We start from the raw sequence: 20547 nt of genomic DNA, 5'->3' as shown, positions 1-20547 counted from the left end.
CATTTAGTTGTTGCTCTAATGTTAAATGAATGTTCTCACTATACCAGTAAATACAATTATGTCTGTTAATATGGCCAGATAATTTGAAAGAAGCTTCATCACGCCACATAATGTTATCTAAAATTACTGGATTTTCTTCAATTTCGTTAAGCATAATCTCACTAAATTGCAGCCGCCTGTCTGGATCATCCTCCAATAAACCATGAATTAGACGTGGACGATAAGCTTTCCACCCAATAGATTTCAGGATTCGCATGATGGAAGCTCAAGAAGTTCCCAATTCTAAAGAGACTCTTCTGGTGGACTTTTTTGGATTCTGAACAAATGTTTCAGCAACAAGTTGTTTATTATTTTCTGCACAGGCTGTTTTGGGTCGACCAGTTTTTGGAGCATTAAAGATTGAGCCAGTAGCATCGAATTTGTCACAAATGCGGTAAATGGTTTGTCTCTTTGGGGCTTGAGTACCAAATGTTTCAACCCAATTTGCTCTAACTGTTTCAGCATTTTGAGATTTCCAATACTCTTAAAATCCATTTTCTTTGATCTGTTTTTAAATTATTTATTTGCCATTTTGGGTTATCTGAATTATCTGAAAAGAAAAAAAGATTTGGGGGAGGTTTATCTGTGAAAACTGGATCTGTGAAACTGACTCAGTTGCCCTTAGCAACCAAATCAGATTACACTTTTCATTTTCCAAAGAGTCTTGAAGAATGAAAAGTGGAATCTGATTGGTTGCTAAGGGCAACTGAGTCAGTTTCACTTTATACCATGTTTGATAAATCTCCCCCTTCATAACCCTATTACACATACTGTCCACCTACTTTTGGACCACCCTGTATAACCATTTATGCAATACAGCACAGGCGCTGAATAAGGTGATAGTTTTAGTTGATGTATGACAAACCTGGTGACAGATTCCCTTTAAAGGGAATCTATCACCCCATTTTTGGCCTATAAGATGCGGCCACCGCCATCAGGGGCTTATCTACAGCATTTTGTAATGCTGTAGATAAGCCCCCGATGTAATCTGAAAGATAAGAATAACGAGTTATATTATACTCACCCTCGGGGGGTGGTCCGGTCCGATGGGTGTCGCGGTCCGGGTCCTCCCATCTTCTAGCAATGACGTCCTCTTCCTTGCTTCCTGTCGCGGCTCCTGCACAGGCACAATTCTATGCCCTGTTGAGGGCAGTGCAGAGTACTGCAGTGTGCAGGCGCCGGAAGAGGTCAGTGAGGTCCGTCGCCTGTGCACTGCAGTACTTTACTCTACCCTCAACAGGGCAGAGAATTACGTCTTCGCAGGAGAGCGACAGAAGCAAGGAGGAGGACGTCATCGCTAGAAGATGGGAGGCACCGGACCCGGACCTGCGACACCCATCAGACCGGCCTGCCCCCGGGATGAGTATAATTTAACTCGTTTTTCTCATCTTTCAGGTTACATGGGGGGGCTTATCTACAGCATTACAAAATGCTGTAGATAAGCCCCTGATGGCGGTGGCCGCATCTCTTAGGGCAAAAATGAGATGGCGATTCCCTTTAAATACCTACATTTTTGAACCCCACGAACAATGAGGGGAACTCCACTAGCAGTTACTTAGGTCAATTTACTTTGACAGCTGAAGCCTTGGAGCAACATATTACACCAGAATAAGTGTGCATTACATCTATCAAAAAGCAACATGACCATATAAACATGGGGAGAAAGGTGGGGTGTTGTGTGAATCATGCCAACAGACACCCTTTGAGACCCCCTTCACACGTCCGCGTAAAAGAATGTATGAGTGAGATGGGCAGTTTATACCATCCGTGTGTACTATCCGTGTGCAATCTGCACAGTGTCAATGTGATGTGTACTGGAATAAAATGCATTCAAGAAATTACTGATTTTTAGGTGTTAAAGGTGTGCAAAGTTAATAGATAGATGATAGATAGAATAGAGAGCTCAATAGAGAGCTCAATGGAGCGCTCAATACCGAGCTCAATACCGAGCTCAATACCGAGCTCAATACCAAGCTCAATACCGAGATCATAGATATACAATAGACAGATATCTATCTGGCAGATATATAATTTGCATGTGTCTTGCATGAAGCTTATTGTACAGCTATTAATCGAATAAATGATTGAAAAAACGACGTGGGGTCTCCTGTTATGAATGGGTCACTGAGGAGGATAACAGGCCCAGGCTAAGCCACAGAAAACCAGAGAGGTTGGTAACTAAGAGGATTGCAGACCCTTGATCCTATCAACACAACTAGCAGTAGCCGTGGAGCGTACCTACGATGATCCTAGAAGCCTCGGCACAGCCGGAGAGCTAACTAAGCCTAAAGCAAGAAAGGGGAAATCTAAACTGCCCAGGAGCAGACCCCAAAGGAATAGATAGCCCCCAAACATATATTGTTGGTGAGACAAGATGAAAACACAAACGCAGGCAGGAAAATAGACTGAGCAAATGATGGGGCCCACACTGACTAGACAGGACAGGAAAGGAAAGACACTGTCTGCAGTCATGCAAAAAACCCTGCAAAAAGTCCAACACGTCTGATGCACAAAAAACACTGAAGTCGCACGACTTCACCCCCACTATATCAGCACTCTGGTATATTCTGAAAGCAAAGCAAAAAGAGACTAATATAACAGTGGACAAAACTAACTGGCACAAGCAGTAACATATGGGCGGTGATTCAGCACAGCCCCAGCCGGAGCTGGCTGACCCGCACAAAGCAGAGATAGACAAAACCAGATCAAATGCAAACAGAATAGCAAATGAACCACTTAGCTGAACCATGCAGGGACAAAGCAGGAGACATCAGACCTCAGAAGGCACAGGAAGAAAATCACCAGCAGGGATAGAGGGAGTCAGCTGTCTTAAATCCCAGTCTGAAACCCCAGATCTCCAAATCGTCATCCTCATTATCAGGTGGCAAGCCTCTGTCAATCAGATCAGCTCCACTCCACTACCTCCAGTAACCAGTAGAGGGAGGCCAGAAAGAGAACTCGCAACTCCTCTGTCAATCTGACAAGCTCCACTACATTCAGTAATAACCAAAGGGAGGCCAGAAAGAGAATTCACAACAGTCTCCCCTATTTTGGTTAATCAGCAAAGGTAAAGCAGACAGCCGAGAGCTGAAGTAGCATCGGTAAGAGTCGGGCGGAAAGCCAGAATTGAAGCATCACGTGTTGCGCCACTTCTGAGATGGCTAAGTGTTGGGACGTTTAGGCTGGAAAGGACCCAATAACTATGGGCCTTCCCAGCCTGATAATATAAGCCTGCAGCTGTCTGCTTTACTTTTTGTTGGGTACCAAAAATGGGGGGGGGGGGACACTAGGTTGTTTTTTTTACATTCATTTACTTATTAAGTTACAGAAAAGTATACAATAAGCTGCACATGGAAGGCACAAATTATATCTGATGGATATCAATTATCTTTGCACATCTTCAACACATAAAAATCAGTAATTTTTAGAATGCATTTAATTCCGGTACATGTCACACAGATGGTACACAAATGTCACACGGATGTCATCAGTGTGCTGCATGTATTTACACAGACCCAATGACTTGCAGTGGCACTTATCTGTGTTCCTGGGAAACCACAAACATGTGAAGATCATCAAACGTTTTAATAGGCAAGTGTGGTTACATGTTTCCAGTAGGTGTGAAAATGCCACACGTGCCCTGTATACAGCTCATCCTGTAATACATGGCTTCTTAATCACCAGCACACTATTACCACCCTGCCGGAGCATTGTCGCTGCAGTGGTGGTTGGTGCACAGCTCTGCTCCAATAGGTCGATAGGGACCCACTAAGGCTGTGTGCACACGCTGCGGATTAGGTGCGGATTCATCCGCGCGGATTTTGTAAAATTCGCAGGTGAAACCTCAGGTCAAAATACCTGCGGTTTTACCTGCGGATTGCTCTGCGGTTTTGCCCTGCGGTTTTTCATCTCCTCAATGGAGGAGATGGCAAACCGCAGGGGAATCCGCAGAAAGAATTGACATGTCAATTCTTTCTGCGGATTGAAAACCGCAGATAATCCGCGCTGAAAATTCCGCACCATCTGCATTGCGGTTTTTGATTCCCATAGAGAATCATGGTACTGTACACCGCAGCCAAAACCGCTGCGGAACCGCAGCAAAATCCGCAGCGTGTGCACACAGCCTAAGAGATTTGCCTTGACTTGGTAGTGGGATTCATACAGTCTGATCAGAATGTTAAACTAAGAACCTTATGTTCAGTTATATACAGCTCTGGTGAAATTTAAGAGACCGCTGCACAGTTTTAGAAAAATCAGCTTCTCGACATGTCTGATAGCCATTCCATTACAGTGTCAGTAGAATTTCAACCAGAGTACACTTCATTCTACTTATTGTGCTTCTGATTAGATGATCACCTGAACCAAATCTTATGTAACGAAGGAAAGTATAAAAAACCCTGCTGTGATGTTCACAATCCTCGTGCAATTTGGACAAGCTGGATGGCAAAACAAGTGCTTGTAATATCCCAAAAGTAATAGGAATGAAAAAATAACTTTTAACCATGCCAAAGGAGTTGAAAAGAAAAGTCTTGAGTGAGGAAAAGAAGGGCTCAATTCTGACTTTGCTAGCAGAGGGATACAGTGAGCGTCATGTTGCCTCCATCCTTAAAATTTTTAAGATGGCAGTCCATTACAACAAGGTCAAGCAGCAGACATTGGGGACAGCAAAGCTACAGACCGGCAGAGGGCGAAAACGACTCTCCACTGATTGGGTTTACCATCATCTTATTCGAATGACACTCAGCAACCACAGGATGACAAGTGACCTACAAAAGTAATGGCAAATGGCAGCTGGGGTGAAGTCCACGGCAAGAACAGTTCGTAACAGGCTCCTAGAGGCAGGGCTCATGTCATGTAAAGATAGAAAAAAAGCCTTTCATCAATGAAAAGCAAAGGAGAGCCAGGCTGAAGTTTGCCAAAGACCATAAGGATTGGACCATAGGGGATTGGAGTAAGGTAATCTTCTCTGACGAGTCTAATTTTCAGATTTGCCCAACACCTGGTCGTCTAATGGTTAGACGGAGACCTGGAGAGGCGTACAAGTCACAGTGTCTTGCACCCACTGTGAAACTTGGTGGAGGAGCGATCATGATATGGGGATGCTTCAGCAAGGCTGGAATTGGGCAGGTTAATCTTTGCGAAGGACGTATGAATCATGCCGCATACAAGGTTATCCTGGAAAAAGTTGATTCCTTCTGCTCAGGCAATGTTCCCCAACTCTGAGGACTGTTTTTTCCAGCAGGACAATGCGCCATGCCACACAGCTAGGTCAATCAACGTGTGTATGAAGGACAACCTCATCAAATCCCTGTCATGGCCAGCCCAATCTCCACACCTAGACCCCATTGAAAACCTCAGGATGTAATAAAGAGGAAGATGGATAGTCACAAGCCATCAAACAAAGAACTTCTTACATTTTTGTACCAGGAGTGGCATAAGGTCACCCAAAAGCAGTGTGAAAGACTGGTGGAAAGCATGTCAAGATGCATGAAAGCTGTGAGTACAAATCGTGGTTATTCCACAAAATATTGATTTCTGAACTCTTCCTGAGTTAAAACATTAGTATTGTTGTCTCTAAATGATTATCAACTTGTTTTCTTAGCATTATTTGAGGTCTGCAATCACTGCATTTTCTTGTTATTTTGACCATTTCTCATTTACTGAAAATAAATAGAAAATTTAGTGCTTGGAAATTCGAAGACATGTTGTCAGCAGTTTATATAATAAAAGAGCAATTTACATTTTACTCAAAAATATACCTATAAAGAGAAAAATCAGACAAACTGAAAACTGTGCAGTGGTCTCTTAATTTCTGCCTAGTGGCATTAGATCAATGTACAATTTTTGGAGATGCTGTCCCATTCTCTTTTTCAGCATATGACACTATTTCTTCCTCTTACTAGTGCCGCAATGAAGAAAGTCCTGTCCCGTTCCAGGACATCATCCCTTACAGGAAAAGCTCCGCTCTACACACAACACAGCCGGGCAGGCAAGAAGCCAGCAGAAAAAGATTCCACTGTGCATGATTGACCAGGGCCCCTGGACCTACAGGATAGCTCCAATGGCAATTGAAGGGGGCACCCTTATGGGGGTTATACGTACATAACGGAGCAGAATTAAAAGTCGGTTATAGGAGCCCAAATTTTTACTATTAAATGTTCTTACGGGTGTCCAGGATCCGGCGTCCGTACAGACTGTGAAATACCTAAAGCCAACAGCGCCTGAAATATAGAAGAGGAACATTTTTCATGTGGTCACTAGCACTCACCTAAAAGAAAGTTATCACGTAACTAAAAGAAAGCTTTATTAAGAGCCCGTCACCGCTTCTGACATGCCGATGTTATAAATACTTGTATACTGCATTAAATAACAAATTTGTCCCATCTGTGTTCAGAACTCTGACAGGGTGAAGTTATGTAGGGACACGCCGCCATTGACAGGAGGTATAACAGCTGTAAAAAAAAAAAAAAACAGATGCTCTGGAGCCAGCATTCCCATGGGCTGATGGGTGGTTTTTCTTACAGAGGATTCCTAAACTGTGGTAATAAGTTTATTACAAAACGTCCACTTCTTGTCATCAGAGCCATCAGCTGGTATCAGTGGGAAGGTCTGGCCGTAAGTCTTTAGTCCCTCTCTAGCCCATCTTGCATTGTCGTGTCCCATCATTACTGCTTCTAAATTCATTATTATGGAGACTGGATGTTACCGTGAAGCGTTGCACAGTGCCCATCCCAGGGTTGTTGGTGTACGGGGATGTTCAGATCAACTGATTTTTTCCGTTTCGCTCGTTTCTGTGCACAACAGACTAAGCATGGACCAATGTTGGCCTAGGTCATAGTGGAGATGAGCGATTTTCCGCACAGACCTCTGAAGAAGAAAAAAAAATGTGCAGGTTGTCTTAGGCTAGTTTCACACTAGCGCTTTTGAGCGCAGCGACGGCCTGCGCACGGCCGCCGCTAAGCCCCGCCCCCTGCCGCGCCTCCGCCGGTAGCTCCGCCTACTGGCACATGACGCTGCATGCGCCCTGCGTCCCCTATCTTTATCACTGGGGGCGCAGGCCGTGCGCAGTATGCGTTTGGCGGCGCATGCGTCTTTTTGACGGTGCACCGGCGCAACCAAACTGCAGCAGGTTGCGTTTGGCGCAGGTCGGCGCACCGTCAAAAGGACACCTGCGCCGCCAAACGCATACTGCGCACGGCCTGTGCCCCCAGTGATAAAGATAGGGGACGCAGGACGCATGCAGCGTCATGCGCCGGTAGGCGGAGCTACCGGCGGAGGCTCGGCAGGGGGCGGGGCTTAGCGGCGGTCGTGCGCAGGCCGTCGCTGCGCTCAAAAGCGCTAGTGTGAAACTAGTCTTAGTCTGGTCCCGTGTATGGCAGCCCCTGCAACTTGTCCGCTGTGCGCACAGAGCTGAAATGGAGTCAGACTGCAAACTGCGGATACGACTGCTCCACAATGCTCTGCACTCACCTCAACTTCACCTCATACAGAACAGATCCTACGGGCAACATAGATTCTTCGCTTCAACAAAGATGCACTTAACCTGAACACAACCCAACTATATTCATTCTGGAATTTCAGAACATAAATGAAAAACGGTCTTCTAAATTTGCAATCCTCCTTCATGTTTGGGCTAAAAGCCAATATCACTCCAGTTCTGACATTACTTTTTCAGGCCTAAATAATATGTTATTACTAGATTGGCAGGACGACCACAATCTGTACAAATCTACAGGTTAGGATCACTACAGACACTTGACGGAAAGCAGTGCCACCTAGTGGCAATATATGGTCCTTACAGTTATAGTATTTCTTAAAAGGAACATGTCACCTGATTCATACCAACCAAACCGCAGGAGGCACAAATCAGAACCTGGCTGCCCGACTGCAGAAAATATACTTTAAAGATCCAACTGGAGACGAGACTAGTCAGGAAAGAGCAGTCAATCACCTAAAGCATTGCTGGGACATGCCGGCCAGAGGCAGTGCTGGACTAGTTTTGTCTCATGCTGGACCTTTAAAAGTATAATTCTCTAAAAAGCTGGAGAATTTCAGAGAAACTGACACCTCGTGCCGCCAGGCTCTGATTTCTGCTGCCTGCGGTTCTATCCATCATAGTGATTCGGAGATTGTTAGTGACACACTGTACATTATGTTAGTGCTAAATATATGCCAATATGTTTTGAGTTTAATTACAAAAAAAAAATCTAAAATTTACATAATTTGAGAAAATTATCACTTTGTCAACTACTAGATTCTTACTACCTGACACCAGATAGTTACACCACACAAAATATCAGATAGACAACATTACCGTATGACTAGTTTATGGCCTCAATCATTTTTAGATGTCTTTTTTTTTAAGAATATTAGCAGTCTTAAGTTTTCTAGTTTTGGAAAACCCTTTTCTTCCAGCTATAGTATGTTTCAAAGACATGTTGTACTTAACTCACCAGGTCCAGCACTGATTGTCCGCCACTGCTCACCGTGCCTGCTACTGCTTGCAGCACTGACATCACATCAGCACTGCAGCCGATCAGTCAGCTGTGGAGCTCTTCGACTATGTAGACCGTACGATCTGCTCAGAGCTGCTGAGATCTCGGATTGGCTGCAGTGCTGTCAGATTGATGTCAGTGCTGCGGACAATAACGCACACTCCACGCAGGTATAAGGGAGTGTGAATAAACACTGAGGAAGAAGGTACCTGGAGAAGAAGCAGGAACAGCTGGCACAAGGAGTAAGATGATTGGGAGCACGAGCGTGCATGTAGAGGGCGAGTATTCAAAGATCTAGTGCACAAAATTAACTTTTGTTCGTGGGAAAACCCCTTTAAAAAGGTGTCAGTTTCCTATTTACGATCCATTTTGAAAGCTATACAAGATAAGCTGGTCACAGGTTGTCTTAAGAAACTGCTCTGATCTCTGACCCACTGAAGATGTCCAAAAGAAGGACCCTGTCACCTTGATTGAGAACAGAATGTCTATTATAAAATAAAATGTCAGGCCAGATAAGCGCTCTGAATTAGTAGGGTCCGTCCAGCCTCTCGATCTGCCGTCAGGGTTGGGGAGTCGCTATACGTCAGCTTTCACAGTATAGGGCTGTGAGATAGGACATAAGTGATGGTGCAGGGAGGTCAGATAAGTACAGAGAAAAATATATTTTGCTGGGGCAAAATTTCTTTTATCAGGCAATCAATCTTACAAAAAAATGTTATGGTCAGGCGGGACACAGAGCAATCAGCAGGGAAATGCTATAATTATGTCAGCTTTACCTTAGTTAGATTACAGATATACGGTATCTTTAACTTCTTACCTGGTTACATGTGTCAGCTAAGGAGTGAATAGCTTCAGAAAACATACTAGCTGATCCAGTGTACACCCAGGCCAGGAGCTTAAAGAAAAAGTTTAACCCGTTTCTGTATTTTGAGGAAATAAAATAAAAAATGAGACTATGTTACTCAGGGTCCATGAAGATTTAGTCATGCCTTGTTACTTACAAACAATAAATATAGTTAAAGAAGCAAATCACTTTTTTTTTTTCCTGTAACTGCACCACCCACCTGACAACTCTCATTCTCTGTTTATAAACAGTGTACTTACTTCCCTGCAGTTCACCCCCCTGTTACCTTCATGACCAATCATCTCCTATATTTTAATTACATAGAAGGAACCATGCAGTCATCATCTGTAACTGTGATAGTCGTTACGGTCTTCACCCCACCTCCCTCTTCTTCCATGTGTTATAATCCATGCAGTTTCATCATGCAGGAAGCTCTGGTAAATGAGATGGCGACCCCTTGGAAGACTACAAAGTCTAATTCCCTGCTAGTCATTAGGAGATCAGATGACCAATAGAAATATAATAAACACACTGGCGCTACCCAACACAAATTACCCTCAGCAGCTGGAATCAAAACAGACACGGTGCCGGTTCTGCTAGTGGAAAGGTTACAAATGTTAAATGATACCACGCTTGAGGATGAGTGATCTGATAGGACACCTAGATTAGCACAAAGAAAGGGTGATACAATGTGGCACACCACAATATAGACCCCTTGTGGCGATACCGAGGAGTCAAAAATTGGGGTTACTTGGAGATGTATAGCAATGGAGTGAATGCAGAAAGCCCCTTTAAGAGCTAGTGCAAGATTACGTGTTACCCAGATGGGAAGGAGAAACTGCCAGCGTTGCAGTATATGGTGAAGTGGAATGCAGAGACCTTTAGATGAAACTGCGCCCCATCATAGGATCACCACAGGGAGCTAATCCCACCAAGAGTACAAGTGACCTGCTGACCAAAATACAAGTGGTGCGGGCAATGAGTAAGTATTGCGGGCAATGTGGAGGCGCACACGGCCGCTGACTTACCCACGTGTGGTAGGTGCCTGCTGAGGACTGCGGGGCTGTGTCCAGTTGTGGGGCTCGCAGAGGCAGTAAGTGCTCCACCAGTTCAGGAGATAGCGATGGTCCAAGGTACTACGTAGAGCCAGGTTTGAAGGACGCAGTTCTTCGAAACGAATTGGTCAGCCCTTTTTGATCCCAGCGCAGCTTTGTAGTTTTCTGCGACGTCACACTGGAGCAGGTCCTGTCGGCCATTTTCTTATTTCCCGGCTGGTATCCAGGGATGCCACCAGCCAGGGCCTCCCTGGCTCTACGCAGTACCTTGGGACCATCGCTATCCCCTGGACCAGTGGAGCACATACTGCCTCTGCGAGCCGTACAAATGGACACAGCACTGCTGTCTTCAGCAGGCACCCACCACACGTGGGTAAGTCAGCGGCTGTGAGCGCCTCAACATTGCCCACAATACTTATTCATTGCCCGCACCACTTGTATTTTGGTCAGCAGGTCACTTGTACTCTTGGTGGGATTAGCTCCCTGTGGTGATCCTATGACGGGGCGCAGTTTCATCTAAAGGTCTCTGCATTCCACTTCACCATATACTGCAACGCAGGCAGTTTCTCCTTCCCATCTGGGTAACACTTAATCTTGCACTAGCTCTTAAAGGGGCTTTCTGCATTCACTCCATTGCTATACATCACCGAGTAACCCCTATTTTTGACTCCCCGGTATCGCCACAAGGGGTCCATATTGTATCACCCTTTCTTTGTGCTAATAAAGGGGTCCTATCAGATCCCTCATCCATAAACGCAGTATCATTTAACATTTGAGATCAGATGACCTAACCAAGAAGAAAATACTCATGAATTTTCAGACAGAAAGGAAGAGCTACAGTAAGGTAATACCAGCTGTATCATATTGGGGTACTAATAAAAACGTAGTGTTTCTTTAAATGTCCCCTTTCATGCACCTCTCTTTAGAAAAACCACTCTATAAAACCATTTCACTCCACCCTACATTCACTTTCTTCTCAACCAAACAGGTAAACTGAACCATACTTACATACAAATGGCTACCATCACAACCTTCCCAGGGCCCTTTAAGAACATGGATGCTGTACTTAACCGGGGCTGAAATCAAACAAAGACATACTGAATTCAGAATACACTATAGTCAGGTAATGCAAGAACGCTAAAAGGAGACATCACAAAGTTTCATCACTATAGTCTGTACAGCAAACCTATGCAAAGGCGAAGGGAAGGACATCACTGCCAGAGAGAAAAAATGAAGTGGTTACTGCAAGTAAAAAAACGCTTCATGCTGCAATTATTATTGTTTCATCCATTTTAAGACCCTTTTCAACTTGTTCACTTTAGACTTTTTTTTTTTTTTTTTTTTTTTAATATGGTCGAGTTTCTCCCAGTAATACATGCTGGATCTGAGGTCTGTGCATTCAGGATTAGCAGTCATCACTAGCTTTCATGTATCAGCAGAGTTTTCTTCCTGGAGTGATTTCAGCATCCACCGTTCATGAAGAATCTCCTGTCCACACGCAAACATACCCCCACCCAAAGTCAGCTATGTCTATACACCCATACAAAGCAGATTTCCTTCTCACTGCGCTGTCCCCCCCCCCTTAACCACTCTCTGATCTACCATGCCTGAACATTTTCTGGCTTTCCCTCATTCACAACCTGGAATTTGCCATGTACAATCTCCATGCCTTCTCTGCTTTCATCTCTAAGGCCAGTGCAGACAAGCATACTATGGGCGCATTTGTGTGCCCATACTGTAGATACAAGTCGCAGTCTGACCACAAGTCATGGGAACTGAGAGGACAGAAATCCCTGTAGAGTCTTCAGTTCGGTTCTTTACACCAGTGAACATCCCACCCCTTTAATACGCTCGTCTGAAACTGGTCTATCACTATGAGAAGCGATAAAAACTGTATAGAGACAACAGAGCCTTGTGCTTTTGAATCCAGGTCGGAAGCAGCAGCACAGTCACTTATGTGAAGGGGTGACACAGACTGTGCAGCACAACTGTGGGTAATTCTTACAGAGAACCTGTCAGCAGCATTTTACGAAGTAAAGAACATACAGGGCCATATTGGTGCTGTCGAACTGATTAAAATGATCACTCGGGTGAAGAAACCACTGTTGTAGATTTTCTTTCATCTTTGTGCATCGGGGCAGGACTGTGGGTATTGGTCTTCAGCTTTGTTCCCTTCCCTCCGCTGTGTCTCATTGTCTCTTACTTATTTAAAATTTTGTGCAGCCGTCGTCCTAGCCACAGGCGGTGCCTGCCCAGATTGATCTAATGGTGGGCTTCAGTGAAATGGCGCCGGTGGCACTGTCCAATCTACGCATGTGCAGCTGCCAGCGCAATTTTCCTGAAGACTTCCCAGACCTCATCCTGCAAAAGTGCCGCCCGTGGCTAGGATGGCGTTAGAAGAGACAACCAGACACAGCGGAGAGGACGCAACAAAGCTGAAGACCCCACTCACAGTGCTGCCCCGTGCACGAAGATATGAATACAAGGAAACTTCAAACAAGGATTAAAGAAAATCTACAATATGGATTTCCTCACCCGAGGTTTCATTTTAATCGGTGTGACAGTGCCAATGTGGTCCGGTCAGTATTTTACTTAGTAAAAGACTACTGACATTTTCTCTATAAAACGCATCTGTCAGCACTGAATGACTGCTCAAACCAAACGTAGACAGACATTCAGTGCACCCCGAGCGTAGACATACACTTCAGAGAACATTCCCACCTAGTTGTTTTCCCCCCTACTTCTCCCCTCCCACCTCTATTTTAATTTATATAGAATTAAAGGAGGATGGAGATGGATGTAAAACTTACACTTACAGCAAATGTTTGGCTGCACCAAGTACCTGTGCTTGGTTTGAACAGTCATTATGTGCTCACCGAGTCCCTAAAGAGTAACCGTTGTTTTAACTTTTATTTCATAAATCAATAGTTCACATGAAAGGTAAGCAACTTTGTAATATATCTTAATCAGAGAAATCTGCTTTTTTCATTTCCTAGACTAATCATTTTCAAAATCCTAAATTCACGGGTAAAATCTGTATTCAGTGAAGACAGATTTTTACATTATTGTCACAGGAGATGACAGGTGCTACTGACAAGATCCAAAGTAAATGGGAGAAGGGTGGGGAAGGAAGAAACTCTACCTCCACTGCTTCTCCCTCCCACTATATAGAATCTTAGCAGTAGCAACTTTCATCTCCTATTTCAATAATGTCAAAGTCAATTTTCACAGAATAAAGATTTTACACCAGAATTGAAGATTTTGAGAATGATCGATCAGTCCTGGTGGAGAAAGAAGCACATTTCTCTGATATTACAAAGTTGCTTATTTGCAGGAGTATTAATGATTTATTAAATAAAGATTAAAAAAAGACGATTACACTTTAAATAAAGACCATTTCAAAAGTTGGTTCATTTTGCATTAAGGCTGTGTTCACACACAGCGCTTTTTTAGCGTTTTTTACCGCAGTTTTCACTACAAAACCGCTATAAAACTGCTAAAAATAAGCTTCCCAGTCATTTCTATGCATTTTGCATTTTTTGTGCACATTGATGCGTTTTTTACCGCGAAAAAAACGCATCGCGGTAAAAAACGCAGCATGCACATTAATTTTGCGGATTTTTCCGCGGTTTTGGCTTCTTCCATGCGTTTTGAAACCGCTACGGAAAAAACGCATCAAAACCGAGCAAAAACCGCTGCGGAAAAATAGGTGTGGTTTCTGGGAAGGGAGTCAGGTTTTCAAGCAGAAATTTCTGCTACGTGTGCACTTAGCCTTAGACTCACCAAGACAGCCCGCCTGCTAAATACTATGGGCGTGATCAATAGGCTGTTCAGACACTTTTCACCGCACTGTGTGACTGATGTCCTATGCAAGCCTTATCTGTGTGCATTTTTCCCCACTAGGCAGCCAGCTCCTCTTTTTCCTTTGGATACTGGCTGTCTTCATCAGTGGGTTGCACATGTGTTGCCCTAAGCCTTTATCAATGGAGGTCTGCTGCATCCTGCTAGTGCATCAGTCAGGGTTAGGTGAGTCTACCTTTCATATGTAAGTTTTCTTGAATTTTTTCTTATGTTAGCTGTTCATTTTGCATTTAGCAAAGATTCAATTAACCAATAAAATGTAAAGGTAAAAAAAATGTCATGCTGCAAAGGTCTAATGGCGTGTCCAGTCCCATGGAGAGATTAACAGCGTAAGTGCCATAGTCCTCATCCTATTGTGAAACGGCACTAGCACAGTCTGCTCCCAGTTGCCTACTTTTGCTAATGTGTTTAGGCCCCGTCTCACATAACGAGATCGTTAGCAAGATCGCTGAAACGTCACCGATTTCGGGACGCAACAGCGACCCCGCCGCGTGTGACACATAGCGGCGACCGCCCCCCGCTGCATATCGCTGATCGTGCTCGAATGTCCTGGGCCATTTTTTCATCGACGGCGTCCCGCTGGCCAGCATGCGGCGCTGTGTTTGACGCCGACGAGCGACCTCGCTGGCGACGCAAAACGCAGTCGTCAGTCAAGTTGCTGTGTGACAAGGTACCAAAGACTGCCGAGGTCGTTATACAGATCACTGTATCGTTGCTGCCTCGTTGAAGAGATCTGCCTGTTTGGCAGCTTACGAGCGACCATGTAGCAACCAGGGCTGTGGAGTCGGAGTCGTGGAGTCGGAGTCGGAGTCGGTGCTCATTTTGGTGGAGTCGGAGTTGGAGTCGGTATAAAATGGACCGACTCCTAAAATATATAATAAATTGGGTACAGTAAATCAATGTAGGATGTGCTGAATATTTTTTCATAGGAGTTTGGGAAAGTTATGAAATGTCCTATAAATGGCTGTTATATTCCTGATCTAAGGCTACATTCACACACAGCATTTTTCCTGTGTTTTTTGAGGATACATTTTTCAGCTGCAAAAGCAGATCAGCTTTTTAAAAAACTGCATCACCTGAAAGGTTTTTGAGCTTATAGATAATGTTTTCAATAGCAAAAGCAGATTAGAAATCTGCTCTATCTATCCATTTATCCATATCTGTCTATCCATATCGTATCTGTACCAAAAAGAATGAAAACCGGGTCGTACACCAATATATATTCTGTTCTATCTAAATATCTTGATTATTGGATCATAAAAATGATTAAATGTCTGAGGTTCACATTGTACTACAATAAATGTTTCACTTAAATATAAGCAATATGTGTGGGAGTCGGAGTCGGAGTCAGGGAAATTGAGGAGTCGGAGTCGCAGGTTTGGCTTACCGACTCCACAGCCATGGTAGCAACACACCAGCGATCCTTACAAGGTCGTATCGTTGTCGGGATCACTGACAGGGGTCTGAAAAGCAAAGGATGCACAGTCCAGAAGTCTTCAAGCAGTGCCAAAAGGTGGTTTGAGCGCCCTAACGAACCCAAATCACTTTGGAATTGCCCTTTAAGATGCTGACACGCACCTTGGGATTAATAAATGGCTGAGAAGATGTGGTAGAAGCATTACAGCATTGTGACCTGTGATCGATCAGAGAATAAATGCTAATTGCACAGTATGAGAAGAAAGGTAAGTACTCCAAGCTCTCAAGGCGTTCTCCATCTGCGGTCACCTCTATACTCCTGACTTTGGGTACTAGTTTTATACAGCGCTTTCCTGACGTGCTCCAGATCCTCTTAAAAGAGTCGGTATCATCGGTAATGGAGGCTGTTAGAGCCACAAATGAAATGTCTAATGTATTGCTATTTCTTTAGTAATAGAAGATTAGGGTAATGACCTGAAATAATGTGCAATAATGAAGCCATAAATCACAGTTATTGGTTTTTCTGGAAGATTAACTTTTAGGTTTGCAGAGCCGAGAGCAAAAAGTTTGCACTGTATTTTTTTTTCATGGGAACTGCAACCAAATACAAATATGATTTTAAGAAAACCTGACTATCGCAACATGTATATGACACAACAATGGAGCAAGTTCAGAGAAGAGCTCCCAGCATGGTGAGCAGTCTGCAAACTATGTCCCATGAGGAACGGTAAATGGAATTGTTTAGCTTGCAAAAAGAAGGCTAAGAGGAGACTTAACAGAGGTCTACAACTGTCTAAAGCGATGTCACAGTGTAGAGGAATCACCTTTATTTTCATTTGCACATGGAAACATGAGAAGCAATGGAATGAAACTGAAAGTGAGAAGATACATATTACATATTAGAAAAAACTTTTTGCCAGTGAGGGTGATCAATGAGTCGAACAGGTTGCCACGAGAGGTGGCGAGTTCTCAAACAGAGGCTGGACAGACATCTGTCTGAGATGGTTTAGTGAATCCTGCATTGAGTAGGGGGTTGGACACGATGACCCTGGAGGACCCTCCCAACTGTAACATTCTATGATTCTATGACTGAAGCTGCCACACGCAATAGTTAAAATCGATCAATAGCACTAAAGAAAACTGCAATGTAGGCCAGGCATTAAACTGAAGGGGAACCAATGGTGCACAAAATGTAGATCTATTGGCAGGCACCATGTTTTACAGCAAAAAGTGGTGAGAAAATTGATCTGTAGGTTTGTGGGAAAAGATCAAGACTTGAAACCTTGCAGCTCATCTTCCCCATCCACATATACTGTACTGTGCCTTGCTGATGATTTGCAGTTTGGAATCCGCAGCATCTGAAGCCTTTTCTCACAAAAAAATGTAAAAAATACAATGAAACATTGAAAATAGTGATATTTGTAGTGCAGGCGGACATCATTTGTCTTTTTCACCATTTATACATGGAGCAGTTTTCACGACCTGCTTGCAAACTTGATTTATGACTGTGTATTGCACTCAATAAAAATCCCATAAGCGGTATCATTTATTATCACTATGCTGCCAAAAAAGCACGCCTTCAAGGAATTTCGATTGAGAGCTCAACTTTCCCCAATTTCAGTGACGTAAAAAAAAAAGTTGCCCTCTGCCATCCATGCTGAGCTGATGAACCAGCTTTTGTCTTTTACAGGATTAAAGATTTAAGAAAATAAAATATCCATACCTTCGTATTTCCTAGAAATTCCTTGTATTCTTTTAATAATTTCTGATTTCTAAATAAATCTAAAATAATCGAAAAAGAAACATGAATTGAATAAAAATGTTCTAGATGCCTAGAATCTAAAATATAACCTGTTCACAGTAACATTTTAGGGGCTCCCCGTGGGTTTCCCATCGCCTGACAAAATGTCAATTGGGGCCAATAGTACTTGCAGATATCCTTCGGGTCGTGGATTTGGTATATAGTAATTTTTATGGCTCCGTTATAAACCATAGTGCTGAAGACTAATGTTACTACTAGAGTTGAGCGACTTTAGTTGGATCGGGTTTCTTGAAGCAAAATTTGTTTCAGATGAAACTGGTCTGACTAGGGCAAAAAAAAGTCGGAGCTTCGTCCGAAACCCGACCCCAATGCAAGTCAATGAGGAATAAAAGTCGGCATTGAGTGGATGAATGTCATCCGCTCAATGCCGACTTTTAATTCCCATTGACTTGCATTGGGGTCGGGATTCGGACGAAACGCCGACTTTTTTTGCCCTAGTCGGACCCGTTTCATCTGAAACAAATTTTGCTTCAAGAAACCCGATCTGACTAAAGTCGCTCAACTCTAGTTACTACAGATCTCAAACATATTAACCTATATTTAAGAGGTGAGAAGTGTAAAGTGGAGCATTTTGTGAACATTTATCATTCCAATTTACCTATTTTCTGGAATATGCTGAAAAAAAAAAAAAAACAATACTGCAAACCCACCAAGTATGTAAAAGTGTACCTCCTAAAAGAAACATTGCACAATGGAAAGGAACATAAATGTTCATGCACTTATCAGTTGACCATATAGTTAATCTATATTTCAACTCACTTTCTTTGTAAGCAATCTCCTCTTCTATTCTTAGCTTCCGCTCCCTGAATATGGCTTCAGGACTCCCCCAAACTTCCAAAGCTCTGCAAGACACGAGGGTGATAGTCAGTGCTGAGTGAACAATGTTAAATACAGACAAAGGTATGAAGAACTTGAAATGTGACCTCAAAAAATGCCAGGTCTAGTAATACAAAACCTTACAGGTAACCTGCCATGAGACCTGTGCTGGCCAAACCCCGGGGCAGCATGAGTCCCACCACTGGCTGCATTATTGTATCTGGTTTTGCTTTACTCTGAAACTTCGCGGCATCTTAGAGAAAATGAACTTTGACATACTGATCGGGAAATACTTGTTTTGGAGGACTATTTGGAGGCAGATCCCTTGCAGCCCCCCCAACCAATAGAATACAAATGCATGGGGCCATGCACATACAGTGAACAAGTCAGTAAGACAGTGTTCACACCACAAAGAGACTGGAACACAGAGAAACACAATACAATAAACGTGAAAAAAATACTCTGCTGTAAACAAATTTTTTCTCAACAATAAACGGCAAGTGCTAGTAAAAAGATGATAGCAAAACAAGGTATTAAGTTGATACGCTGTGTGCAAAACATGGATTTTTGTGATAACTCACCGTAAAATCCTTTTCTCCGAGACGCTCATTGGGGGACACAGGACAGTGGAGTGTATGCTACTGCCGCCAGGAGACTGACACTAAGTGGATGAAAAAAAGGTTAGCTCCTCCTCCGCAGTATACACCCTCGCCTCGATTGCAGGCGGAATCAGTTCGGTGCAAAAGCAGTAGGAGATCTACAAGACAAAATCAGCCTCAATGCAGGTAACAACCTGTCTAGAAAACCCACCTGGTATCATAAATACCTGGTATCATAAATACCTATTAATAAACAAAAAGGAGTCAATTGGCTAGCAGGGTGGGTGCTGTGTCCCCCAATGAGAATCTCTGAGAAAAGGATTTTACGGCGAGTTATCACAAAAATCCATGTTTCTCCTTTGCCTCATTGGGGGACACAGGACAGTGGGACGTCCTAAAGCAGTCCCTGGGTGGGGAGTCGACTCACCGGTCCAAGCTACACGCACCTACTGTGTAAAGGTGCGCCACTGCTTGGAGAATCCTTTTAACCCAGGCTGCATGTGCTGAAGCCAGCGTATGGACATTTGTAATGTTTGGAGAATGTGTGCCGGCTGGACCAGGTTGCTGCCTTGCATCCGCCGATGCCTGGCTCCGCCGATGCCTGGTGTCGAAGAGCCCGAGAGGTTCCCACTGCTCGAGTTGAGTGCGCTCTGATCTCTGCTGGCACAGCTGCGCCTCCGGTGCAGTAGGATTCCTGATTCATCAGCCGAATACACCTGGCTATGGTCGCTCTTGAGGCAGCAAGTGCCTTCCTGCGACCCTCAGGGAACACGATCAGCATGTCTGACGAAAGGATGCCGTCCGTGACACGTACCTCCTGAGAGCTCTCCCCAGGTCTAACGTATGAAGAGCCTTTTCCAGCCGGTGTAATGGTGCTGGGAAACAAGGAGGGCAAGGCAATATCCTCATTAAAATGAAATGAAGAAACAACCTTCTGCAGAAAAAGGGGGAGCTGGCCTAAGAACCACCTTCTCCTTGTGAGATATCAGGAAGGAGCTCGGCAAGATAGAGTTGCCAGCTCCGGGACCCGCCTGATTGATGTTATCACCACGAGGAACACCACCTTCCAGAGAAGGTATGTCGAAGATACCTCCTGTAGTGGCTTGAATGTTGCTTCCTGCAGAACGCCTAGGACCAGGTTAAGGTCCAAGTTGTCCCGGGGGTACCAAGTTTGAGACCCCCTGGCTGAAGGTCTATACCTGCAGATTGGTAGCGATTCTGCGCCGGAACAGGACGGATAAGGCAGATATTAGTCTCCTAAGGGAACTTGGAGCTAAATCCGAGTCCAAGCCGGACTGGGAAAAAACACCAAAATGTTGGGAATAGAGAATCCCAGTGGAGAAAGACAGCGGTCCTGACACCATGAAAAGACAATCCTCCAGTTGTGGTGGAAAATATGTACTGAGGCGGGATTCTGGGCACTAACCATTGCAGTTACCACATTGCGTCCGAACCCAGCCTAGGTCAGAATCCAAGATTCAATGGCTAAGCCATCAAACACAGGGCCCCTGGGTTTGGGTGGTAGCTCGGGACCTGAGAAGGTAGGTCTGGGCGTTCTGGCAGTCGCCAGGGAACGTCAGCGAGTATCTGCACCAGGTTT

General features: G+C 44.1%; 1 protein-coding gene across 3 annotated transcripts in view; it reads right to left on the bottom strand.

Annotated features, from left to right (window-relative positions):
* Positions 1-20547, bottom strand: part of SLC30A9 (solute carrier family 30 member 9) — a 191409-nt gene that overhangs the window by 89751 nt on the left and 81111 nt on the right. For all 3 annotated transcript variants that reach the window (XM_073583422.1, XM_073583421.1, XM_073583423.1), the window contains 5 exons: positions 18292-18374; positions 17434-17492; positions 11442-11509; positions 9352-9454; positions 6205-6260 (listed from right to left, as the gene is read on the bottom strand). In XM_073583422.1, coding sequence (XP_073439523.1) covers positions 6205-6260; positions 9352-9454; positions 11442-11509; positions 17434-17492; positions 18292-18374 — 369 coding nt within the window. The remainder of the gene's footprint in view (positions 1-6204; positions 6261-9351; positions 9455-11441; positions 11510-17433; positions 17493-18291; positions 18375-20547) is intronic.

The sequence above is a fragment of the Dendrobates tinctorius genome, unplaced genomic scaffold (genome assembly GCF_039654945.1).
Source record: "Dendrobates tinctorius isolate UK_male_01 unplaced genomic scaffold, ASM3965494v1 ptg000079l, whole genome shotgun sequence".
Lineage (NCBI taxonomy): Eukaryota > Metazoa > Chordata > Amphibia > Anura > Dendrobatidae > Dendrobates > Dendrobates tinctorius.
This window is presented reverse-complemented; position numbering and strand designations above follow the sequence as displayed.